Below are 21,882 nucleotides of genomic sequence, written 5' to 3'. Positions count from 1 at the left end.
AAACACACGTTTATTGTTTGGATCAGAAGAAACCAGCCTTTGACATTTTCTTGAAAAACAGACCACCGTCACATATTCCACGATGTCCCTTACTCCCTCCTGTCTCCATACAGTTCCCATTTGAATCCATTTGCATTCTGTTGACAGCTTGGCAGGAAGAATGAGACCTTTTGTTTTTCAACCCAGGTCAAGTCCAAGTAGACCAAGACAGCATTATCCTTTACTTTCCCCAGTATAGTACGTGACAGGGCCTTTGCTTTACCAGACGCCCTGGGTCTCAACATGCGGCAAGTAAAAATAAACCTCACATTTCTTTTGGGAGGCGAGTGTGACATTGCGGGTGCTTTTAAACTGAAACATGGAGTAACCACTGAATGAACGTAATTAACATTGCACATTCTGTAGGGGTGCCGGCTCCTAGTGGTTGTGTCCTTGAAGGTCTCTGATCTGCTCACCCTCATACTCACATTGTTGGACGCCCCGCACATCCGTTCTTAATTGCCATATTTCCACACTGTCCCAACATCTACAAAATCCCATCATTATCCAGGTAAGTTAAAAATCACTCAACACCAGGTTATAGTCCAACATGGTTTATTTGGAAGCACTAGCTTTCGGAACACTGCTCCTTCATCAGGTGGCTGTGGAGGTTAAGGTTATGCTCACAGAGTTTATAGCCAAAGGAGTTCAGTTTGTTGTGTGATCTTTACCTTATTTCTTGTTCTGCGTCCCATGAGTGACAGTGGGCAAGATGATGGGCAACATTGTGTTCAATCCTCACAGTTTCCCACCTGGGACTGGGTGTGATTAAAATTATCCTCCAATTTTGTTTCTTTTTATATCAGAAGTATCCACAGTATTTACTAATGGTGTGGGAGAGAGTTTTTCGTTTGCTTATGGCGAATACAGACGTTCACATAATTCGAGTGTGAATTAGCAAAAGTAATGATGGGAAAGCTAGTGCTTCCAAATAAACCTGTTGGATTATATCCTGGTGTTGTGTGATTTTTAACATTGTCCAACACCGGCATCTCCAAATCATGATTAATCAAGTAATTGATTCTTGACTTCCAGTCAAATAACCTCTCCCTCCTGCCGCCCCTCATCGATATTTTTCTCTAACAAACAGAAGGCTTTTTCATTCATTGGCTTATGGTCACTGTTGGCAAGGCTGGTATTGGTTGTTCATCCCTAATTGCCCTTGAGAAAGTGGAAGTGAGCTGACTTGAAACAAGATAAAAAGAACACAATTTATTTTTTAAGATCTCTAATTCGTTTTCTCCAGGCTTGTTCACAGCAGCGTACCGAAGATTAATCTTCGGGTCCGGCAGAATCCAAGCCAAGCTGAGAAGGTTTACAGCTCTAACCTGCACCTCCATGCTTCTTATTTGAAGAGGCATCGCTTCTTCAGTTTGTAGTTTTATAAATCAGCTGCAGTGTAGCTGCTAATAGTCTGCACCAAAGAGAAAGGAGTTCCCAGGGGTTCACAAGGGTACCCTCAGAATTTCCAGAAAACGTATATTGGATTGTACGTTTCTTTGTCAGGCACTTTTAGCTCTTGAGAAGCATGTGTTAAATATATCTTTTGTGAAACCTAAGATGGGCAGGTAAAACTGCTATGTGCTTAAAGTTATTCATTCCCTCTGGGTCCAACGTTGAGCCTGAATTCATGCCAAAGGTCCCAGAGTAGTTGGGTATGTTTCAAATAAATTCTTCAAAACCTCACCTCCCTTGACTTGCTTCAGCGCAGAGTAGGTGTTGTGTAAGAAAAAGGCAAATATATTTTCAAAGCATGCTTACCAACACATACCTTTCCTGCAACACACCATCCCCTCCCCCCTCCCACCCCAACAAGAAACAACATTGTTTCCCCAAAGAAATTGTGAATTAGGTTTGATCAGAACAATATTGGCTTGTTTACAGATTCTCAAGTGGAATTGTGCTGGGGTATTTCTTTGGAGAAATTGGACAATAGGTGCATTGTGGAGAGTGAAACTTGAGGCTGAACATGCTCACTGAAGCTCAGCTGTATGCCACAGACTTCAGAAAGACAATACAGACCCTGCTTAAACAAACCTGCCCGGCTCAAATGACGCTGTTGCTTGTTACTTTTTAATGCCGCTGCTCAGCAGAGTTGTAGCTCTTATGTACCGAGTGCATTGTCTGGTCATAGCTGGTCTCCTCTGTCACCTGTTTCATAGACCTGAGGAAGGGAGGGAGGGATGAAGGTTGGGTTGTTCTTACAAACAAGTTCTGTGTGTAGGACTGATACAATAGTGTCTTTTCTTGAATTCATTAATAGACCATTTGGAGGAATCGTAAGCTTTGCGTTAAGATATTTTTTCAATAAACCTGGAAAGTGGCAAGCTCAGAAATCAAGAGGCTCAGGCAAATGTTCGGGGGCATGGGTTTGAATCTCTCTGTGGCACTGTGTGGAATTTAAAGTCAATAAATAAAGCTGGGATTATTGACAACGACCATTAAACTACAAAAACCCATCTGCTTCAGTAAAGTCCTTTAGGGAAGAAAATCTGCCACCCTTACCTGGTCCGGCCTACAAGGGACTCCAGACCAACGGCAATGACCTTTAACTGCCCTCTGAAATGACCTAGCAAGCCATTCAGGTCAAGGGCAATTAAGGATGTGAGCAACAAATACTGGCCCTGCCAATTATGCCTACATCCAATGAAAGAATAAAAATAAGATCCTAGTCTCACATAGACTTAGTGTCTGATTGAGATGAAATTACCGATGTTCTTCTAGTTTGCTCCCTCTTTTATTGTGGGTCATGAATGTATAGTTTCCTTGCTGACTCCTTCCCACTATTTGTGTTATCCGCCCTGATCCACAACCTCACATCTAAACCCCTTCTTTTTATTAGCCTTGAAAGGGTACATGAGAGGCCCAGGAGTAGTCCACCTGTAGCCATTCGCTCCCTCTCTTTCAGTTGGGAGGCTCGTGCATTTTGTCCTTGGGAATAAGACGTAGATCAGGAAATTGTGGATGGATAACAGTCACAAACCATCTACGAAATGCTCTGTGAGGCCGTAGATCTGTACACCAACAGGAAGTCACAACCAATTACTCTTATCGCACAATAGTGACAACACTTCAAAAGTACGGGTGGTTGGCTGTAAAAGACTTTGGGACATCCTGAGGCTGTTACTGATGCTGTACAAATGCAAGTTCTTTTTTTCTATGCCTGGGAGTCTCACTTGGCAAAATTTACTTTTGTCATCACCTCAGCATAATCATGCACCACTTTTCAATAACAAACATAATTAACTGAAGTTGAAGGTTAGTTAGCAAGATTAAAGCGGGTGCGACAGGAGGTACTGGCCTGGCATGGATTAATGATTGGCTAACAGACAAAATAGGAAGTAGGAATAACTGGATCATTCTGACGTTGACAGGCTGTGACTAGTGGGGTACCTCAAGATGCTTGGGCCCCTGCATTTACAGTTTAATATCAATGATTTGGAGGTGCGATCAAATGTATCATTTCCAAATTTGCAGATGATACGAAGCTAAGTGTGTTGTGAGGGAGATGTAAAGTCACTTCAGGAGGATTTGGACAGACTTAGCGATTGAGCAAGAACAGGCAAATGGAATATATTGAAAAAGGTGAGGTTTTCTACTTTGGTGGGAGAAAGAGATGCAGAGTATTTCTCAAAGGGAAGAGATTGAGAAGGGCAAATGTGCAAAGGGACTTGGATGTTCTTGTCAATAAGTCACTGAAGGTTAACATTCAGGTCAATTAAGTTAATAGGAAGGCTGATGGAATGTTAACCTTCATCACAAGAGGATTTGAATACAGGAGTAGTGAAGTCTTGCTTCAATTCTATAGAAGATTAGTTAGACCATATTGTGTGCAGTTTTGGCCTCCTTATCTCAGGAAAGGTATTATTGTCAATGAGGAAGTGCAACAAATCAGACTTGTTCCCAGGGTGGAGGACTGTCCTATGATGAGAGTTTAGCGAGTTTTGAGAAGATTTGTTTAGACAAACCGAGCCAGTACTCACTAGAGTTTAAACAAATAGAAGGTTATTGCATTGAAACCTACAAGATACTAAAAGGCACATACTGGATAGATGTGGGTAAGGCGTTTCCCTGATTGGGGAATCTAGACCAGGCAGGGATGGAGGTGGCCGAACATGTCAGCACCAGGTCTGTGATTCCATCAAAATAAAAGCAAAATATTAGAGATCTGAAAATAAAAACACAAAGTCCTGGAGAAACTCAACACATGTCAGCATATACAGAGATAAAAGTCTGGTTAAAGTTTCAAAGTGATTCCCTTTCAGAATTAGTGAGAGAGGTGGGATTAGGATTTTATGGGATTTAATGGTGTTGAAAAAGCATTCTAACAATCTGGAGACAGTGCACCAAGAGAGTTGAGAGCCTGAGGTGGGCAAATGGCACATAACATTTTCCAGTGCCCAGCATTCTCCTGCAGAGTGCTCCACAAAATAACACGCCTTGCAGCTGTGTTCATTGCTTTCTCTCCAGACACCTGAACCACCAACATGCACACAGTCTATCTCGCTCTGGTCCCAGTGCCCTCACAGTTCACCCTCCCAGTTTGTTATCTCACCCTCCTCTCTACACAAGTGTTTGCAAACACTCACAGCTGTCCGCCTTCCCTCATACGTAACCTGGCAAGAGGTTTTTCCATCTCCCAGAGAACACAAGGAGGAACCATTCAGCCCATCAAACCTGTTCCACCATTCATCATCATCATGACTCACCTTGGACTTACACATAATTTTCCTGCAAAGTCCTCATCAAAAAAGAACACAGGCAAGGACTATTGTATAAATGGTGAGAAAATTCATAAAGCCAAAGTACAAAGGGATCTGGGAGTGCTAGTATTGTATTCTCTAAAGGTTGACTTGCAGGTTGAGTCTGTGGTTAAGAAAGCAAATGTAATGTTGTCATTTATTTCAAGAGGGTCGGAATGTAAAAGCAGTGAGGCGCTACTAAGAATTTATAAAGCTCTGGTTAGGCCCCATTTAGAATACTGTGTCCAGTTTTGGGCCCCATACCTCAGGAAAGACATGTTGGCAGTGGAGTGTGTCCAACGGAGATTCACATGGATGATCCCTGGACTGGGAGGCCTAACGTACGATGAATGGCTGAGGATCCTGGAATTGTATTCGTTAGAGTTCAGAAGGTTGAGGGGAGATCTAATAGAAACTTACAAGACAAACTTGCATGGCTTATAAAGGGTAGACGCTGGGAAATTGTTTCTGTCAGGCAAGAAGACTAGGGCCCGTGGACACAGCCTTAGAATTAAAGGAGGTCAATTTAAAACGGAAATGAGGAGACATTTCTTCAGCAAGAGAGTGGTGGGCCTGTGGAATTCACTGCCACGGAGCGCAGTGGAGGATGGGACATTAAATATCTTCACGGCAGAGATTGATAAGTTCTTAATCTCGCAAGGAATTAAGGGATACAGGGAGAGTGCAGGTAAGTGGCGTTGAAATGCCCAACAGCCATGATTGAATGGCAGAGTGGACTTGATGGGCCAAATAGCCTTACTTCCATTTCTATGTCTTATGGTCTTATTCTGTGAGCAGTCTGTGTCACTTCTTGTGTCAAGTGTACAAGCTCTCTGTACCACTGCTAAGAATCTACTGGGACTGCTTTGTCTGGTATGGCAGAAGAACACTACTTGGTAGCCTAATGAAAAGAGACTCTCACTTTAAATAAGATGTAGTTTATCCTGTGAAAGCAGCTAGGCACAAGTTGCACTCATGCGATAGACATTGTTACAGGGTCTATGAGGAGGAACCAGCTGGTAGAACTTGCTTCTTTATAACCCAAAGCTGTTCTCTTACCAGAGATGACATCAAAGTGGGTGGGCTTAAGGCACACCTCAGCATTTTCAGCTTCCCTTTCAGACCCTGAGTCCTTTATGAAGCGACCAAATTCCTTGATTGTCTGAGACCAAAAATCAGCTTCCTCAGCCTTGAAGACACCCATTATCCTCTGTAGAAGAGATTTCCAAACATTTACATCCCCTTGAGTGAAGTAAATTTTCCTCATCTCAGTTCTGTATGACTGAGACTATATCTGAGATTCCCCAACCAGGGGAAACAATCACTCAGTATTGACCTCATCAGGTTCATTTAGAGGTCTCAATAAGATCACATCTCATTCCTTAAAACTTCAGAGCAAGTACAAGCTCAAAACACTCATCACAGGACAATCCCCTCACTCACCCAGTGACCAATCTAGTTAGTCTTCCTTACCCCACCTCCAATGCAAGTATATAATACAGAACATACAGGGTGTGTGGCACAGTGGTAGTGTTTCTAGCTCTGACTCAGAAGATCCTTCCGCAGGCTTGTGTCATGACATTTCTGAACAGGCTCATTTAAAAATACCTCCAATACAGACCAGTTTATCATTTTTTCTCCCTGAATGCTGGCTTAACCTGTGCGTCAACTTTGTGTGCACCCAAATTCTCCTAAACATCAACGTTGGCAGTGGTCTGAATTTTCCCACGGCCAAATAATAATTTGCCCAGTGCAGATGGATGTTGTGCAAGGGGACCACGTGGAATTCCCGACAAAGCAGACTTTGAGGGAAAAGCTCAGGAAACGGGAGATTCCGCAGGGCAATTCCCCAACAGTCCAAAAGCATTCCTTCAAATGGGAGAATTTGAAGGATTCCATTGAAGTTAAGTAAATGGTTACTGAGGAAAGGCAGAACAATCGAATATCTAGTTCGACTCCTGAGTAACGATTGAACTGATTCCCAATTACACCTCCCCTGTAGCATGACCCAATACCCACTGACACATTCCCACTAATGGACCCCTCTCTGTCATCAAACCCTAGCCTTCCCTTCTCCTGACCACCTCGGCACGTGACACGATGTTCCCCTGAACCCCGTCTCTTTCCCCACCCCGAATGTGGACTGAAGCTTCACCTATGACCCAAACCCCTGCCCAGTGCTCTGGACACCCGGCTGTCTGATTTGAAGCTGCCCCTGTACTCCACCAGGCGCCCCACCCTCCCAACACCCTAACGCTGTTACAGTTGGGTAGTGGTTGTGAGTGTGGACCTTAGTTTTTCAGAATGCAACAGCGAAAGGACCGTGCTTTGCCTATTCCCAGTGATTCTGCACGGGACCCCATCAGAATGGAAGTATGGCTCCGCATGCCTGAAGGAGCTCTGACTGGAATCTCCTGTCAGAAATGCAGAGCTTTCTCACTTGGTTTAGAACAAAAGGGAGCAGTGTAGCAATCTTCGTGATTGACACTCCTCGGAGAATCGGTGGGTCTCTTCTGTTTTCTTGATCAAAGAAATGTGGCTTCCATTTAGATTTGTGGTGTATCTCAAACTTATTACTACATCCAGCACCAGGTCCTTCCCTTCCATGAAGGTGAAATTACAATAAATATTTAATGCCTCTCTGCCAATAACATACAGAGAACAGCTGCTTGCACATTTTTTATTTGCTTTCCCATTTGATTGAAAAACAAACCATTCCATCTACCTCTTAAACCTTTGCAAAATTCCACTTGTGCTTTTTTTTTAAGTTTGCTGTATGTGGCTTTATACCTTCCTTCATTTACAATGATTGTTCCCCATCCATATTTGGTTTATACTTCAGCAGGGCCAAAGTTTGAGCGAAGATTTTTAATAATGCAGCATTAAATAACAAAAAAGAAAACCAGCCATAATTCGGTTTTAAATCACCTCACTTTCAGAGGAGCTCACGTTCTGATTGCAAAACCTCTACCTTGCGGACTGGCTTCTCCAGGCTTGCTTCAACTGGTTGCTTAATTGCAGCATTAACGCGGAGTTTATTGCTCTTGAGAGAGGGTCTATAAATTCTCACACTCAAGCTGATACCATCGTTAACAACCAACAGACAGGAGCTGCTGGACGTCTGCAAGCAACTTTTCCAACTCATTCTCCGCACAGGTTGTAAACAGCTGAAAAAGGTCTTCACAGCCGACACGTGGCAGGAATCTGAGCTCTTCACGTTAACCGTACTCAATGGCCTATAAATATGGCTTAGTAACCCAGCCTTAATACTGCCCATTGAGAGTTAGCAACGACTCCCTTGACTCTAAGGTGCTTGAGGACAGCTCCAAGATTTAGAAAAGTGTTACATGGATAAAAGTTTTGTTCTTTTCTTTCAATGCATTTCCATTAAAACAAACAGAGCTACCAAAATAATTCTAACATCCAAAGACCATCAAAAAAAGAGAATGAACAATACTTTTTATTTAAAAATTAGGATATACAGTACAATGTGCTTTTTGAGATTTTGTTTTAAAGATTTGTCATTAGGAAGTGGTGACTGGCTGAAGAAAAATTTACAGTGATTTGTTGTATTTTACACATTGTCTCCAATTTTACGCTGCTTCCTGACCAGAGCATTCTGGCATTTCACGAGATTATACTCTCACCTTCAGCCCCTCTCTCTCTCTCTCTCTCTCACACTGTTTTAAAACAATTGGACCTGCTTGATCACATTTCTTCCTAGATTCCAAATATGCAGCACTTGAGGTATTGCTACATTTCCAGAGGGCCACCTTTTAGTTGGGACAGTACACCAATGCTTTCCCGGGTGGTTGTAAGAGCACATACAGACGTCTGGGTGTTAATATTATCCCTCAGCCTTCACCTCAAATGGATCGTTACCATCACATTGTTGTCAACGGGATCTTGCTGTATGCAAATCGGATGTGGCATTTTCTACATTACAGTAGATGCTAGCCTTCAGAATTAGCTGTAAAGAAATTTAAGGCATGGTGTGAGTGCAAGGCAAGTCCTCTTCCTCTTTTTGACTCCATTTCCAACTTTACTCATGCTGACGGTAATGAAGTTTGGATCTATTCAGTAAGATGGTCTTTCGTTCAGCCTCATCATGTGCTCTTCTTTCTTACTGTGTTGGTACTAACCCTCATTGCAATGTCACCAACACTGACACACACTTTTCCCAGCACCTCAGGACAAGGGGCTGCTCCCTCCTTCACCTTCCATCCCCCAACTATTAGCAAGGTTTTAAAACCTCTAGCCTGGTATCCAAACTACCACATTGATGCACATCTTCTCCCCTGCACAGATCAGGAAATTATTGCTGGTATTTCTTATCTCCTCATTACATGTTATTCGTCCAAAAGCAAATGAAAACTGCAAAATCTGCCACATTTTTCAGCTCATTGCACGCTTCTATTAAACCGTCGTGCACTTTCAGCTCGGGGTACAACCAATAAACCAAACCTGAAATGTGCTAGGCCTATTTGGCTGAGCGACTTCAGGGTTGCTGTGCAAACTCATTAACGTAATCCTCAATGTGTCATTTGCCATGCTCCAGTGCAATTAAGAAGTGTCATCAATTGTACTCAACTTGTAACTGGAACAGGTTTTCCTGCAGCATTACATGGAAGAGTGGGGTTGCAAAGAAATGAGCCAATCTTCAGTTGATGGATTTAAAGCACTTGGTCTGGCTTTTATAATTGGATTCAATTGACTGCCTCAGTCTGCCCTAGGTATAGAAGACCTGTGAACAGCAGTCAATTGAAGCCATGAAGGTGTGTCCTGTGCTGCCATAATTGACTGAATTCAAACTCATTTGAACTTAATTTTAGATAATTTAAAGCTATTGCAACAAGAACAAGAGAAACCGAAACAAGACCAGGCTTCCACTGACCTCTGGTCACTGCAAGTTTGGGGAATTAAATTTGAAGTGATATGACTAAGGGGTTTGTGCTCTGAAGTATCTGGGTGAATACCCTACCCACAGTTGTATAGGGGAGGGCAAATTACACCATTTCAATTTGGAAGACTGTCTGGTTTTGTGAATGGACCTGCTGTAGGGAAGATGTTGTAAAACTTCAAAGAGTTCAGCAGAGATTTACAAGGATGTTGCCAGGTTGGGGAGGGGGTTGAACTACAGGGAAAGGCTGGAGCTATTTTCCATGTAGCATTGCAGGCAGAAGGGTGATCTTATAGAGTGATCTTAAGGGGCATAAGCAGGGTGAATAGCCCAAGGTCTTTTCCCCAGGGTAGGGGGGAGTCCAAAGTTATATGGCATAGGTTTAAGGTGAGAGGGGAAGGATCTAGAAGGGACCTAATGGGCAACTTTTTCATGCAGAGGGTAGTACGTGTATGGAATGAGCTGCCAGAGGAAGTGATGAAGATGGGTATAATTACAACATTTAAAAGGCATTAGGGTGGGTACATGAATAGGAAAGATTTAGAGGGATATGGGCCGAATGTTTGCAAATGGGAGCAGATTAATCTAAGATATCTGCTCGGCATGGAGGAGTTGGACAAAAGGGTCTGTTTTAGTGCTGTATAATTGTAACTGCTTTAGAAATATCAGTTTTGCAGATGGTAGACCTAACATGCTTATGGCCACAACATACCATGTTGCACAACATACTAAATTCTGCAATCTTTAACATTATTTGATTCAAGTTCAGAATGTGCTGCTAACTGGGTGGAAACCAAGCAGAAATACTAGGCACTGAGAATGCAACTCTGGAGTAGGTAACACCACCAAACTGCTGCAGAAATGGTTTAAAGGTGCAAGGCAAATTTATAGCTAATGTTTTTGTCAGAACGCATGATGGGGTAACGGTCTTCCTGATAACTTTGGCAGAAATGCCAGCGAATGGGTGTAAGCTGTCAGGGGTACATTGGAAGGAGCTCATGCCAGTTCCATCTAAGAATCTAGGAATCATTATATTCTTGGTTTCACAAAGTCACCCCTGGCTGCCTCCCAGTACAGCTCTATCAAGAAGAACTGATACCTTTCTCTCCTGATAAATGCAAAACCTTCTACATTTGGGTATTAATTGAACCCCACACAATGCACACACCACCTGAGAATCAGCAACATACTTTTGAAAACTCCAAGGGATAAAAATGGGGTAGCTGCTTTCAAACAAAAATCAATCGTGTTTATTCTGCCACACAAACGCCTAAGGATCTTAATATAGTTCAACACATGTATGTTAACCTCAGACAATGGTCTACCGAAGTATAAATGTACAGAAGTGAACAGCAAGAGATAAACAGAGGAGTATGTGTTTGACACGCAGTATTCTTTGAAATGCTCACTGTGTTCTGTTCCAATTCTATTGCCCCAACTTTGATTTAAAAAGTAAAGGTATGTTTTGAAAATATCCTGCAGGCAAGAAAATGTCTTACCTAGAATTACAAAACTTACTGTATTAGAGGAGGCCTTTGAGCTCACCCTATTCCTGCGGGTTCTGCCACAAAATTCATTTCTTCATATTCAAATCCAGCCTTTTCATGTGGCCTTTAAATTCTTCCTTTACTTTACCGTATGATGATATCCTATTTTGATCCTATACATTTGTATTGTGTAAGCCAACAATCTGTCAATGCATTTTAGAAACTTGACGAACCAATATTAGTTACATTTGAGTTCCATTCCTAATTACTACATCCAATTCTACCTAGCAATAGAGAACAGGGCTTATTGTGAGGGTCTCAGTAGGTGACTTGAGATTGTTCAGCAATCCTTGAACAATCAATTAGATGGAAGCAGTCAGAGTGCGAGGCTGCTACCCTGGGTGTTATTCAGGAGCAGGGAGAGCAGGCTGCATCCCAAAAAATGGTGCTGTTGGAGCAGGCCAAGCAATTAAGACTCAGGAGAAGAGCGGGGAGCCAATAGGTCCAACCAACATGGAAACGTGGTTCAGAAAAGCCTTGGGGGGTCTAAGGCCTTGGGAGAAAGTTGTTCCATTAGTAATTCAGTTATGCAAAGAATTGGGTGAAGGAAAATCATCCAATTCACCAATTCTAAGATTTTCTTGATGCAACTGAGAAAGATTAAAGAAATGAACAGGCAGTACTAACTTGGTGAAGATACCTGTCTGCAGACAAGCTGAAATTGTGCCATTGAATAGGTGCTGAAATGTAACTTCCAGGATACAGGGAGTGCAGACCCGATTGGGAGAGTGAACTACCCAGCACTTGAGGAGTCATTGAGACAGTCCTTGGCAGAGTGACATTTGAGGGAGCTCCAAAGCTAGGCTTGTGAAAGATAAGAACTGGAATCCCGATAAACGTTTGATGAGTCGTGACCATGCATTGCGTCACCACTGCCTGAGAGTTGCTGAGAAATCCATGAGACCTCACTTGACCACATCTGCCATTCGATCTGCTCTGTAGAGGATTCAACTATTACCAATATTTACGTCATGTTAATTCTGGGTGTTAAGATATAAGTTATATACATATTGTAGATTCTATTTGCATAGTGAAGTTAATTGTCATCAGTTGAAAACCAAGAAGCTTTGAGGCTTTATTGTCTTAGTAAGCACCTGAATCTCACACTTTGCTTAATTAAAAAGGAACATTACTAGTTGCTAGTCAGACTGTAAATCAAATTCAGTAATCTGGTCTGTGATCATAACAACTTCAAGTGTTTACTATTGCACACACCATAACCAGCAATAACTGATCCCATTGTTACTGAAATTTACATTGAGTTGTATATAAACTCTTGCAGATTGGTTTGCATATTCCACCTTGTTGTAAAGCAGCTTTTCATGTTCAACGCTGTCTTTTGTCAAGTTTTCACCAGAGTGATTATGCTTCAGTCTGATCGTCTTCTGCTCCCTAGGTCAGTATCCCATCACCACACCAGTGAAGACTTGCTAATGCTCTTTTTGTATCACATTCCCAATCTGTGGTGTATGGAGTAATTCTAGCCTGTGCAAAGTAAATCAAGCAATTAATATTTTTAACTGCAGCCCTTGGATCCTCCAATTCCTATTGTTTTTTAGACTAACTTACTTTCCAAAACCATGCACAATAAGAACCTAATTGAAATGCTCTTTAATTTCAGGCAACAGGTCCAAGAATTCATTGATGAAACTAATGTACCTAGACAAGTACAAGGGGTTGGTTAGCTCAATTGGTTAGGCTGTGGTGCTGGGTATAACTAGTGTCACAGGCTCAATCCCCATCCTGACTGTGGTATTTCATGAAAGCCTACCTCTTCATGTTTCAGAGGTGGTTATCCTCAACCTAGACATAATCTTGTTTCTCTCTCTCTCTCTCTCTCAGAGAGAGAAATGATGATGGTTCTTTAGATGTGTGCATAGAGAAGTGGTTGAGAGAGAAAGGACATGCTCATGGAGATTGGATAAAGCATCTGGGAGACCAGCATAAAGAAATAGAACTGAACGGTCACTTTAATGCAGTAAATTCTATAAAATTACAAATGCATTTTGATTTCTTATTGAGCTGAGATCCCCATTAGAGAAAGATTGGTTGAAGAAAATAAATCAGATGCAATGGGCAGCATCCTTTATGTGGGAATGGATTGACTCACGCTATTCTATGACATTTCAACTGTGAGGTGATACATTACTTAGGCAGAAGGGTGCAGTAAACATTTCCAATTTAATACTGGAACCAGTTATCTACATTTCATGTAAAACTTTTGAGGATGAAATTAACCCCAGCAATCAGTGTAAAATGAAAATGAAACACCACCGAAGTTAATGGAAATGAAGGTTTAGGAAAGTGGGGGTGTTAAAAAGGTCACCAATTCAATAATGTCCCAAACTCCCAGATCAGTTTCACTCCAACACAAACTCTCACATTTCAAACAGTGGTAATTTTGAGTCATAGAGATGCACAGAATGGAAACAGACTCTGAGGTCCAACTCGACCACGCTGACCAGACATCCCAATCTCATCTCATCCCATTTGCCAGCACTTGGCCCTTATCCCTCAAAACCCTTCCTATTCATATACCCATCCAGATGTCTTTTAAATGTTGTAATTGTACCAGCCTCCACCATTTCTTCTGGCAGCTCATTCCATACACACATCACCTTTTGCGTGACAAAGTTGTCCCTTAGGTCCTTGTTAAATTTTTCCCCTCTCACCATAAACCTAAGCCCTCTAGTTAAGTTCTCCCCTACCCCAAGGAAAAGACCTTATCTATTTACCCTATCAATGCCCACATGATTTTATAAACCTCTTTAAGGTCACCCCTCAGCATCTGACGCTCCAGGGAAAACAGCTGCAGCCTATTCAGCCTCTCCCTGTCGCTCAAATCCTGAGCAACATCCTTGTATAGCTTTTTTGAACCCTTTCAAGTTTTGCAATATCCTTCTGATAGGAGGGAGACCAGAATTCCACACAATATTCCAAAAGTGGCCGAACCAATGTCCTGTACAGCCACAACATGACCTCCCAACTCCTATACTCAATGCTATGCCCAATAAAGGAATGCATACCAAACGCCTTCTTCACTATCATATCTACCTGCAACTCCTTCAAGGAAATATGGACCTGCACTCTGAGGTCTCTTTATTCAGCGACACTCCCCAATACCTTACCATTAAGTCAAGAGTGTTGTGCTGGAAAAGCACAACAGGTCAGGCAGCATCCGAGGAGCAGGAGAATTGATGTTTCAGGCAAAAGCCCTTCATCAGGAATTTGCCCAAAATGTCAATTATCCTGCCCCTTGGATGCTGCCTGACCTGCTGTGCTTTTCCAGCAACACTCTCTTGACTCTAATCTCCAGCATCTGCTGCCCTCACTTTCGCCTCGTTGATCCTTACCATTAAGTGTATAAGTCCTGCTCTGATTTGCCTTTCCAAAATGCAGCACCTCACATTTATCTAAATTAAACTACATCTACCACTTCTCAGCCCATTGGCCCATCTGATCAGGATCCTGTTGTACTCTGAGGTAACACTACACTTCCAATTTGGTGTCATCTACAAACTGACTAACTATACCTGCAATGATCGCATCCAACTCTTTTATGTAAATGATGAAAAGCAGTGGACCCAGCACCGATCCTTGTGGCACACCACTAGCCACAAGCCTCCAGTCCGAAAAGTACCCTTCCACCACCATTGGTTCCAAATATCATATTCTTAAAGAAGTAACAAATCACAACAGGGAATCCACCAAGTGGTATTTTTAAGCAGTACAGATGGAAGAGGAAAAAAAGCCACTGTTTTATTGTGACCTAATATGAGGAATTTGCGGGTAGCCATTAAAACAAAAACTGGAACTGGTGGGACTTGAACCTGGGATTTCTGGCTCAGAGGTATGGACATTACAACTGCACTACAACTTACTCAAGTTTTTTTTTTTAAATCAGCATGTTCAGAGATGTGGCAACACACCTCTGGAACAGATGAGAGTTGAACTCAGATCCTCTAGCTTAGAGGTAGGTACATTACCTCTACTCCATAGGAGTTCTCTGTGTTAACTGTGCCATTTCATGACACATTCATTGAATATGTTTCCACAACATTTTGTATAACCCCAGTGAATTATAGCATTGTTTCACATTCCCCTTATTATTCATGTTCATGTGTTAAAATTTCACATGCTGCATAGTTGTTTCTACTGTCATTACCAACTAAATGCATCGTTCTAACAAATATCTAAAAGGTACACATATTCCAAGAGTGAATTATGCGTCAATTGCAATTCATATGATTCTGATCAAGATATCATTAGCAAATAAAGTTTACCAACATTAGCACTGTTTCAGCTTTGTAGCTGTGCTCAGTACTGCCAATGAACAAGACATACGATTATTTGAGAACAACTTTCTAATTCACCAATGTGTAGCTATGTTGGTTTTTGACCATCATACTCACAGTTGCAGACTCCACACATTTCTTTTAAATTGGATATTTCAGAATCAGGTTAACCATAACATTTTTCAAACTGCATAAATAACACAGCATCAAACATGAAGAAGTTACGACTCCTGTTAAGACTCCCACTCTCTTAATTTTTAAACCTATACTCAAGGTTATCAATTCCTTCACATGGTCAGGTTTAACGCTGTACAGTATCCATCACGGTAATTACTTCTATTATATTTTACAGGATTGACTGGGATATTGACCGTGTGAAGTACTTAGTGTGGAACCACAGAGAGAGGTAGGTAGGATGCAGTACATGCTGAAGTGTCATCCACTTCCCTCCCAGAGAGAGGGACAATAGAGGCAAAGTCACTCCCTTTGAGGCTTCTGTCAGCCGTGGTTCAAGTGAGGCACTGACAGAGACCAAGCAACAGATGGTCTGCCTGTTCTTCTTGATCTGGTGAACAGTATGTGGAGATGGGGTGCAGAGAATCATTGGACCAGAAACCAACTTTAATGGGGAGGGGGAGGTGGGATCGTACATCTTAACATTAGTTAATGAGATGTTTGTTCCTCACTTACTTCTCGTAGTCATGTTTGCAGTAAAGCTTCTTGTCTCTGTAGTAGCAAGTGGTGGTGAGGGGCTCCCTGCACCCAGCACATTGCACACACTGCTCGTGCCAAAAGCTGTCATTCACCCTCAACAGAAAGCGGTCTACGATCACCCTGTCACAGCCTTCACATACCGCCCTCTCCTTTCCACTGGGCCCTGGAGAGAAAAGACAGGAGGAATCCGTGAAGTTGTTAATGCCACAAGCTCAGCCATCTGCCAGGTGACACCTCTGAAATACCATTTCCACTGGTATCAGAACTTGGAAGAAGCCGGTCTATATGAAGATAGTGTCAGATACAGCAATGAAAAAACATGAGTTGGAGAGATGGAAAGTGTGGGCTGGATAAAGACTTGGATATGAACAGAGAGAGTCAAATAGACAGACAGGTAAATATTTGGGTGGATGGATAGATAAGTGAAAGGTTAAGGAGAAAGAGAGCTAGAACAACACAGGAGTAGAGATTGCAATGAATGTATAAATGCAAGTAGAGAGTTAAAGACATGAATAGGCAATAAGAAATAGTGAAGTGATAGATACATATGGACATGAAGGAATGAATGGAGGGAGTTCTGAATAAAGTGGTGAATGTATATTTCATTGTTGAAGAGGGTGAATATATGACATATTAAATATGCATTATCAGCTAAACACTGTATTAATTGGACCTCATATTGCAAAGATTTACTATTTGCATCATTATAAAAACTGATTGTATCTTCTATGCATTGAAATGTACTACAGACAAAAGCACAGTTTGATACAAAGAAATGAAAGTCCTTCTTAATTCTTTCCATTAGAAAATGACCTTCCACTGCAAATATAATGTCCTGCAGCAGCCAAACACATTGATGATTTAAATGAGCTTATCAACTAAAGAAATAAATTTGAGTCTTGCTTTAAAAAAAACACATTTTGTCAAAGCCTTTCATTCTTGTACTGATCAGGATAATTCACTAGAAATTCCACACAAAAGGGAAAACAACATGTTGCTACAACATAATATGTCTTTTTTTTATTTTCAACAATACCAAATGACTACTAAATGACGAAGAGAAATCAGAGTCGTATTTATAACGCACCGTTTCCACTCAGAAAATTCTAAAGTGCTTCACACCCAAAGAAACACCTGTGGAAGTGTAATCATTGTTGTAACAACAGCAAAATCGCAAACAGCAAGATTCCGCTATGAGGTAAATAACCAGCTTCAGTGATCAAAACAAAATCAAAACAATGCAGATCCTGAAAATCTGAAATAAAGCAAGAAGTCCTGGAGGAAACTCAGCAAGTCTGGCAGCACCTGTGAGGAGAGAAACAGAGTTAATGTTTCAAGTCTATTATGACCCTTGCCTGGAATTGAACAGGATTGAAATGTCATGGTCATTATGCTATTAGAAAGCAGGGGAGAAGGAAAAGTGGAATTGGTGAGAAAGGTGCCCAAACAAAATGGCAAATGGAGTGAATAAGGTTGTAGAAAAAAGCTACAGATGAATAGTAGGTGTTAATGTTAGGTGTTAATAGCAGAAAATAGATCAGTTCTGCTGACAGCAAATCTATGCAAACAAGACACTGTTGGAGAGGGTTATAGTAAAAATTGCCAATAGAGTTCATGGCCTGAAATTATTAAACTCAATGTTGCATTCTGAAGGTCTTAAATTGCCTAAGCAGGCAAACTTGGAAGAAGGAGGACTTTAATTTCCACTTCAGCACTTTACTCTTTTCCAAAAGCATAAAACCCATCACGTTTCCAACCACGTTTGGTTCCAAAGAGGGATCATATTGGAATCAAAACATTAACACCATCTCTCCACAGGTGCTGCCAAGTTTCTCCAGGTCCTTCTGTTTTAATTCCATTTTTAGAGGAATCAAGCAAAGGGGTGATTTCTCTCAATTGGCATGTCAGGTTTCAGAGCTGAAAATTCAATCATATTTGTTCTACATTACAAACAATTGAATAGCTCAATAAGTAAATGCAGATAAGGTGTTTCTTTATTCATTGGATGAGGACATCACTGGATAGGCCAGAGGGCAATTAAGAGTCAACCACATTAAATTGCCCATGGTGCTAGGTGCATTAGTCAGAGGGAAATGGATCTGGGTGGGTTACTCTTTGGAGGGCCGGTTTGGACTGGTTGGGCCGAAGGGCCTGTTTCCACACTGTAGGAAATCTAATCTAATCTAATTTAATTACTGTGGGTCTGGAGTCACATGTGGGCGAGACCAGGTAAGGATGGCAGCTTCCTTCCCCTAAAGGATGTTAATGACCCAGATGAGTTTTTCCAAAAATCAATGCATGGTCATCATTAGACTCTTAATTCCAGTTTTTTGTTGAATTCAAATTCCACCATCTGCCAAGGCAGGATTCAAACCCAGGTCGCCAGAACATTACATGGATTTCTGGATTAACAGTCCAGTGATAATACCACTAGGCCATCACCTCCCCTTTATCGCAGGTAGTAGCCCACACGAATGTAGAAATGCAGATACATTTGAATGCATTTGACATGGCTACTGCTCACAGTGGGCAGAAGCTTTCCAATCCAGTGAAGGCAGCTTGAAGGGGAGACCGGAAGCACAAATGCAGGTTAGATTGGATTGGCAAGCCATCATGTTCCCACCTCTAAGAGATTCTCAACACCAAAGAATCCAGATAGAAGAATGGGCAGAAAAGCCTCATATACCAAAAATCGCAGAAACTGCAGCACAGGAGAACACATTCATCCCAACATGCTCTTAAAATGTCATTTCTCTGTACTTTTACAGTGGCCTTTTACATGCTTCATTTACAAATGCTTTGCCAATTCATTGGAACAGTGAGTTGAACAGAAGTAATTCATTTGACCCCTCAAGTCTGTTCCACCATTCAATCGGAATGTGGATGATTTGTATTTTAATTCTGTCCATACCCTTGCTTAAAAAAATCAATCTCAGTTTTGAAACTAGTTCTTTGGGGAGAGAGTCCGAGCCAAAACTAGAGTCTTAAATCTAAATTAAACCAACTACATGGGTATGAGCGATGATTCAGCCAAGGTAGGTGAGGGTACTATATTTAAAAAGTATAATAGTAGACAAAAATTGTCTAATATTTAAAGAATTAATACATAACGTTAAAGCAAGTTTTAGAATTCAGCGAAGGAGATTCAGAAAAGGATACAGAAAGAGAAAAGAGAGCGCGAGAGTAACCTAGCAAGAGATGAAAACAGATTGTGTTGCTTCTAAAGGTGCATAAATTAGTGAAAGTAAATATTGGCCCATTAACAACAAACAGCAGGTGAAGTCATAATCTTCTGTCAGGCAGAAAATATAAAAGTTTGTATTCATGTACAAATAGATTCAAGAACAGTTTCTTCCTTGCTGTTATTAGACTTCTGAATGGACCTCTCAAAATTTAAATTTAATGTTGATCTTGCTCTCTGTACACCTTCTTTGCAGCCATAACATTTGTATTCTTCACTCTGATCTATTACCCTAATGCACTTCATATGGAATGATCTGCCCATACTGCACGCAAAACAAAGCTTTTCACTGAACCTAGGTACACATGACAATAATAAATCAAATCAAATAAGATCGAAAAATCACAATGGGGAATAAGGAAATGGCAGAGACTTTGTGCCTATCATCATGGCAGTAGACACAATAACCAAATAATGAGGGACCGAGTGCATACTGAGAACAGAGGACTTTTAACAAACAGTACAAGTGAAGAAATGGATCTGGAGAAATTAATGGACAATGTAGTGACAAAAACAATAGACTGGACAATCTGCACCTGAGGGTTTCAAATCAGGGAGCTGCTGAAATAGTGGACATATTGGTTTTGATCTTCTCGAATTCCTTTGTTTCTGGAACAGCTCCCAGGGATTGGAATGTAATGAACCTAACAATGCTATTTCAGGAAGAAGAAAGAAAATGAGGAATGAAGGGTCGGACAGCCTAACATCAGGAATAGGCAAAAAGCTAGAATCTATTTGTGAGATTTGATTCTTACTTTTAAGATATGATAATAAGCTGAGAAAAATCATCATATGATTAGGCAGATTGGACACCCATTAAAAAAAGGGAGATTGCATTTGGCAAACTGTTAAAGTTGATGGAGCATTTAACTAGAAAGATGGTTGAGGAGGAGCCAGTGGATGAATTTGATTTGGACTTTCAAAAATAATTTCATAGTATATCATAAATAAGATTGTTACACACAAAATTAGGACTTATGGGGTTCAGGGTAATAAACTAGCATAGAATGGAAATTGGCTAATGGACAGGAATCAGAGAGTAGTAATAAATAGGAACATTGGGTTGGTGTGTTATAGCTAGCAGGGTGCCATAAGGATAAGTATTTGTGTCTCAGCTACTTGCAATCCATATAATGACTTTGATGAGGGGGCTGAGAATAATGTATCAACATTTGTGATAATATTAAGTTAGGTGGTAATTTAAGCTGTGAGAAGAATGCAAATTAAGGCCAGACATTCTGGATCAGTGAGCAAGAACAAGGCATTTTTAAAAAATCTTTCAAGGAATGTGGTTTCACCAGCATTCACAACCAATGATTAGATTAGATTAGACTAGATTAGATTACCTACAGTGTGGAAATAGGCCCTTCAGCTCAACAAGTCCACAAATGAGCATGAACAAGTCCAGAAAAGCAGCAGGAGTAGACCATTCAGCCCATCAGTTCTGCCGTTCAGCGAGATCACAGCTCATCTGATAATCCTCCACTTCAACTCTTGTTTTCCATCCCTAGTGCCACTTCAACTGAGTGAGTTACCACTTCCTGGGCAGTTAAGATCTAACCACACTGCTGTGCATTTATATGTGTAGGCCAGACCTGGTCAGGATGGCAGATTTCCTTCCCTGAAGGACCTGATTTTTAACATTCGATAGTAGTTTATGACCACCACTACTGAGAATAGCTATCTATTCTAGGTATATTAATTGATTTTAAATTCCACCAGGTGCCATGGTAGAATTTAAACACATGTTGACAGTGCCTAGATCTCTGGATTACCAGTCCAGTGGTAGAATATTATGGGGTGAAGTGTGTAGTTATCCACTTTGGTAGGAAAAAAAAATTTAAAAAGCAGAACATTGAGACACTGGGAAATATTTACATTCAGAGGGAATTGAGTGTCGGTGTACATGAATGACAGAATGTTAATAAGCAGCTACAGCAAGCAATTAAAAAGGCAAATGATATGTTAGCATTTGTTACAAAGAGTTGGAATATCAGAGTAAATATGTCTTATTAAAGTTACAGGACACTGATGGGGCCACAGCTGGAGTAGAACATAGAACATAGAACATAGAACATTACAGCACAGTACAGGTCCTTCGGCCCTCGATGTTGCGCCGACCTGTCATACCAATCTGAAGCCCATCTAACCTACACTATTCCATGTACGTCCATATGCTTGTCCAATGACGACTTAAATGTACTTAAAGTTGGCGAATCTACTACCGTTGCAATCAAAGCATTCCCTACCCTTACTACTCTCTGAGTAAAGAAACTACCTCTGACATCTGTCCTATATCTATCACCCCTTAATTTAAAGCTATGCCCCCTCGTGCTCACCGTCACCATACTTGGAAAAAGGCTCTCCCAGTCCACCCTATCTAACCCTCTGGTTATCTTGTATG

At 41.2% G+C, this 21,882-nt stretch overlaps 1 protein-coding gene across 3 annotated transcripts in view; it reads right to left on the bottom strand.

The window, feature by feature from the left end:
• The window catches only part of LOC122554629 (LIM homeobox transcription factor 1-alpha-like), a 295,124-nt gene that overhangs the window by 247,181 nt on the left and 26,061 nt on the right, over nucleotides 1–21,882 (bottom strand). For all 3 annotated transcript variants that reach the window (XM_087990924.1, XM_087990923.1, XM_087990925.1), the window contains exon 3: nucleotides 16,214–16,400. In XM_087990924.1, the coding sequence (XP_087847050.1) occupies nucleotides 16,214–16,400 (187 nt within the window). The remainder of the gene's footprint in view (nucleotides 1–16,213; nucleotides 16,401–21,882) is intronic.

This window comes from Chiloscyllium plagiosum, unplaced genomic scaffold (genome assembly GCF_037043375.1).
Source record: "Chiloscyllium plagiosum isolate Xiang-an unplaced genomic scaffold, Cpla_swu_hap1 HiC_scaffold_9, whole genome shotgun sequence".
NCBI lineage: Eukaryota > Metazoa > Chordata > Chondrichthyes > Orectolobiformes > Hemiscylliidae > Chiloscyllium > Chiloscyllium plagiosum.
This window is presented reverse-complemented; position numbering and strand designations above follow the sequence as displayed.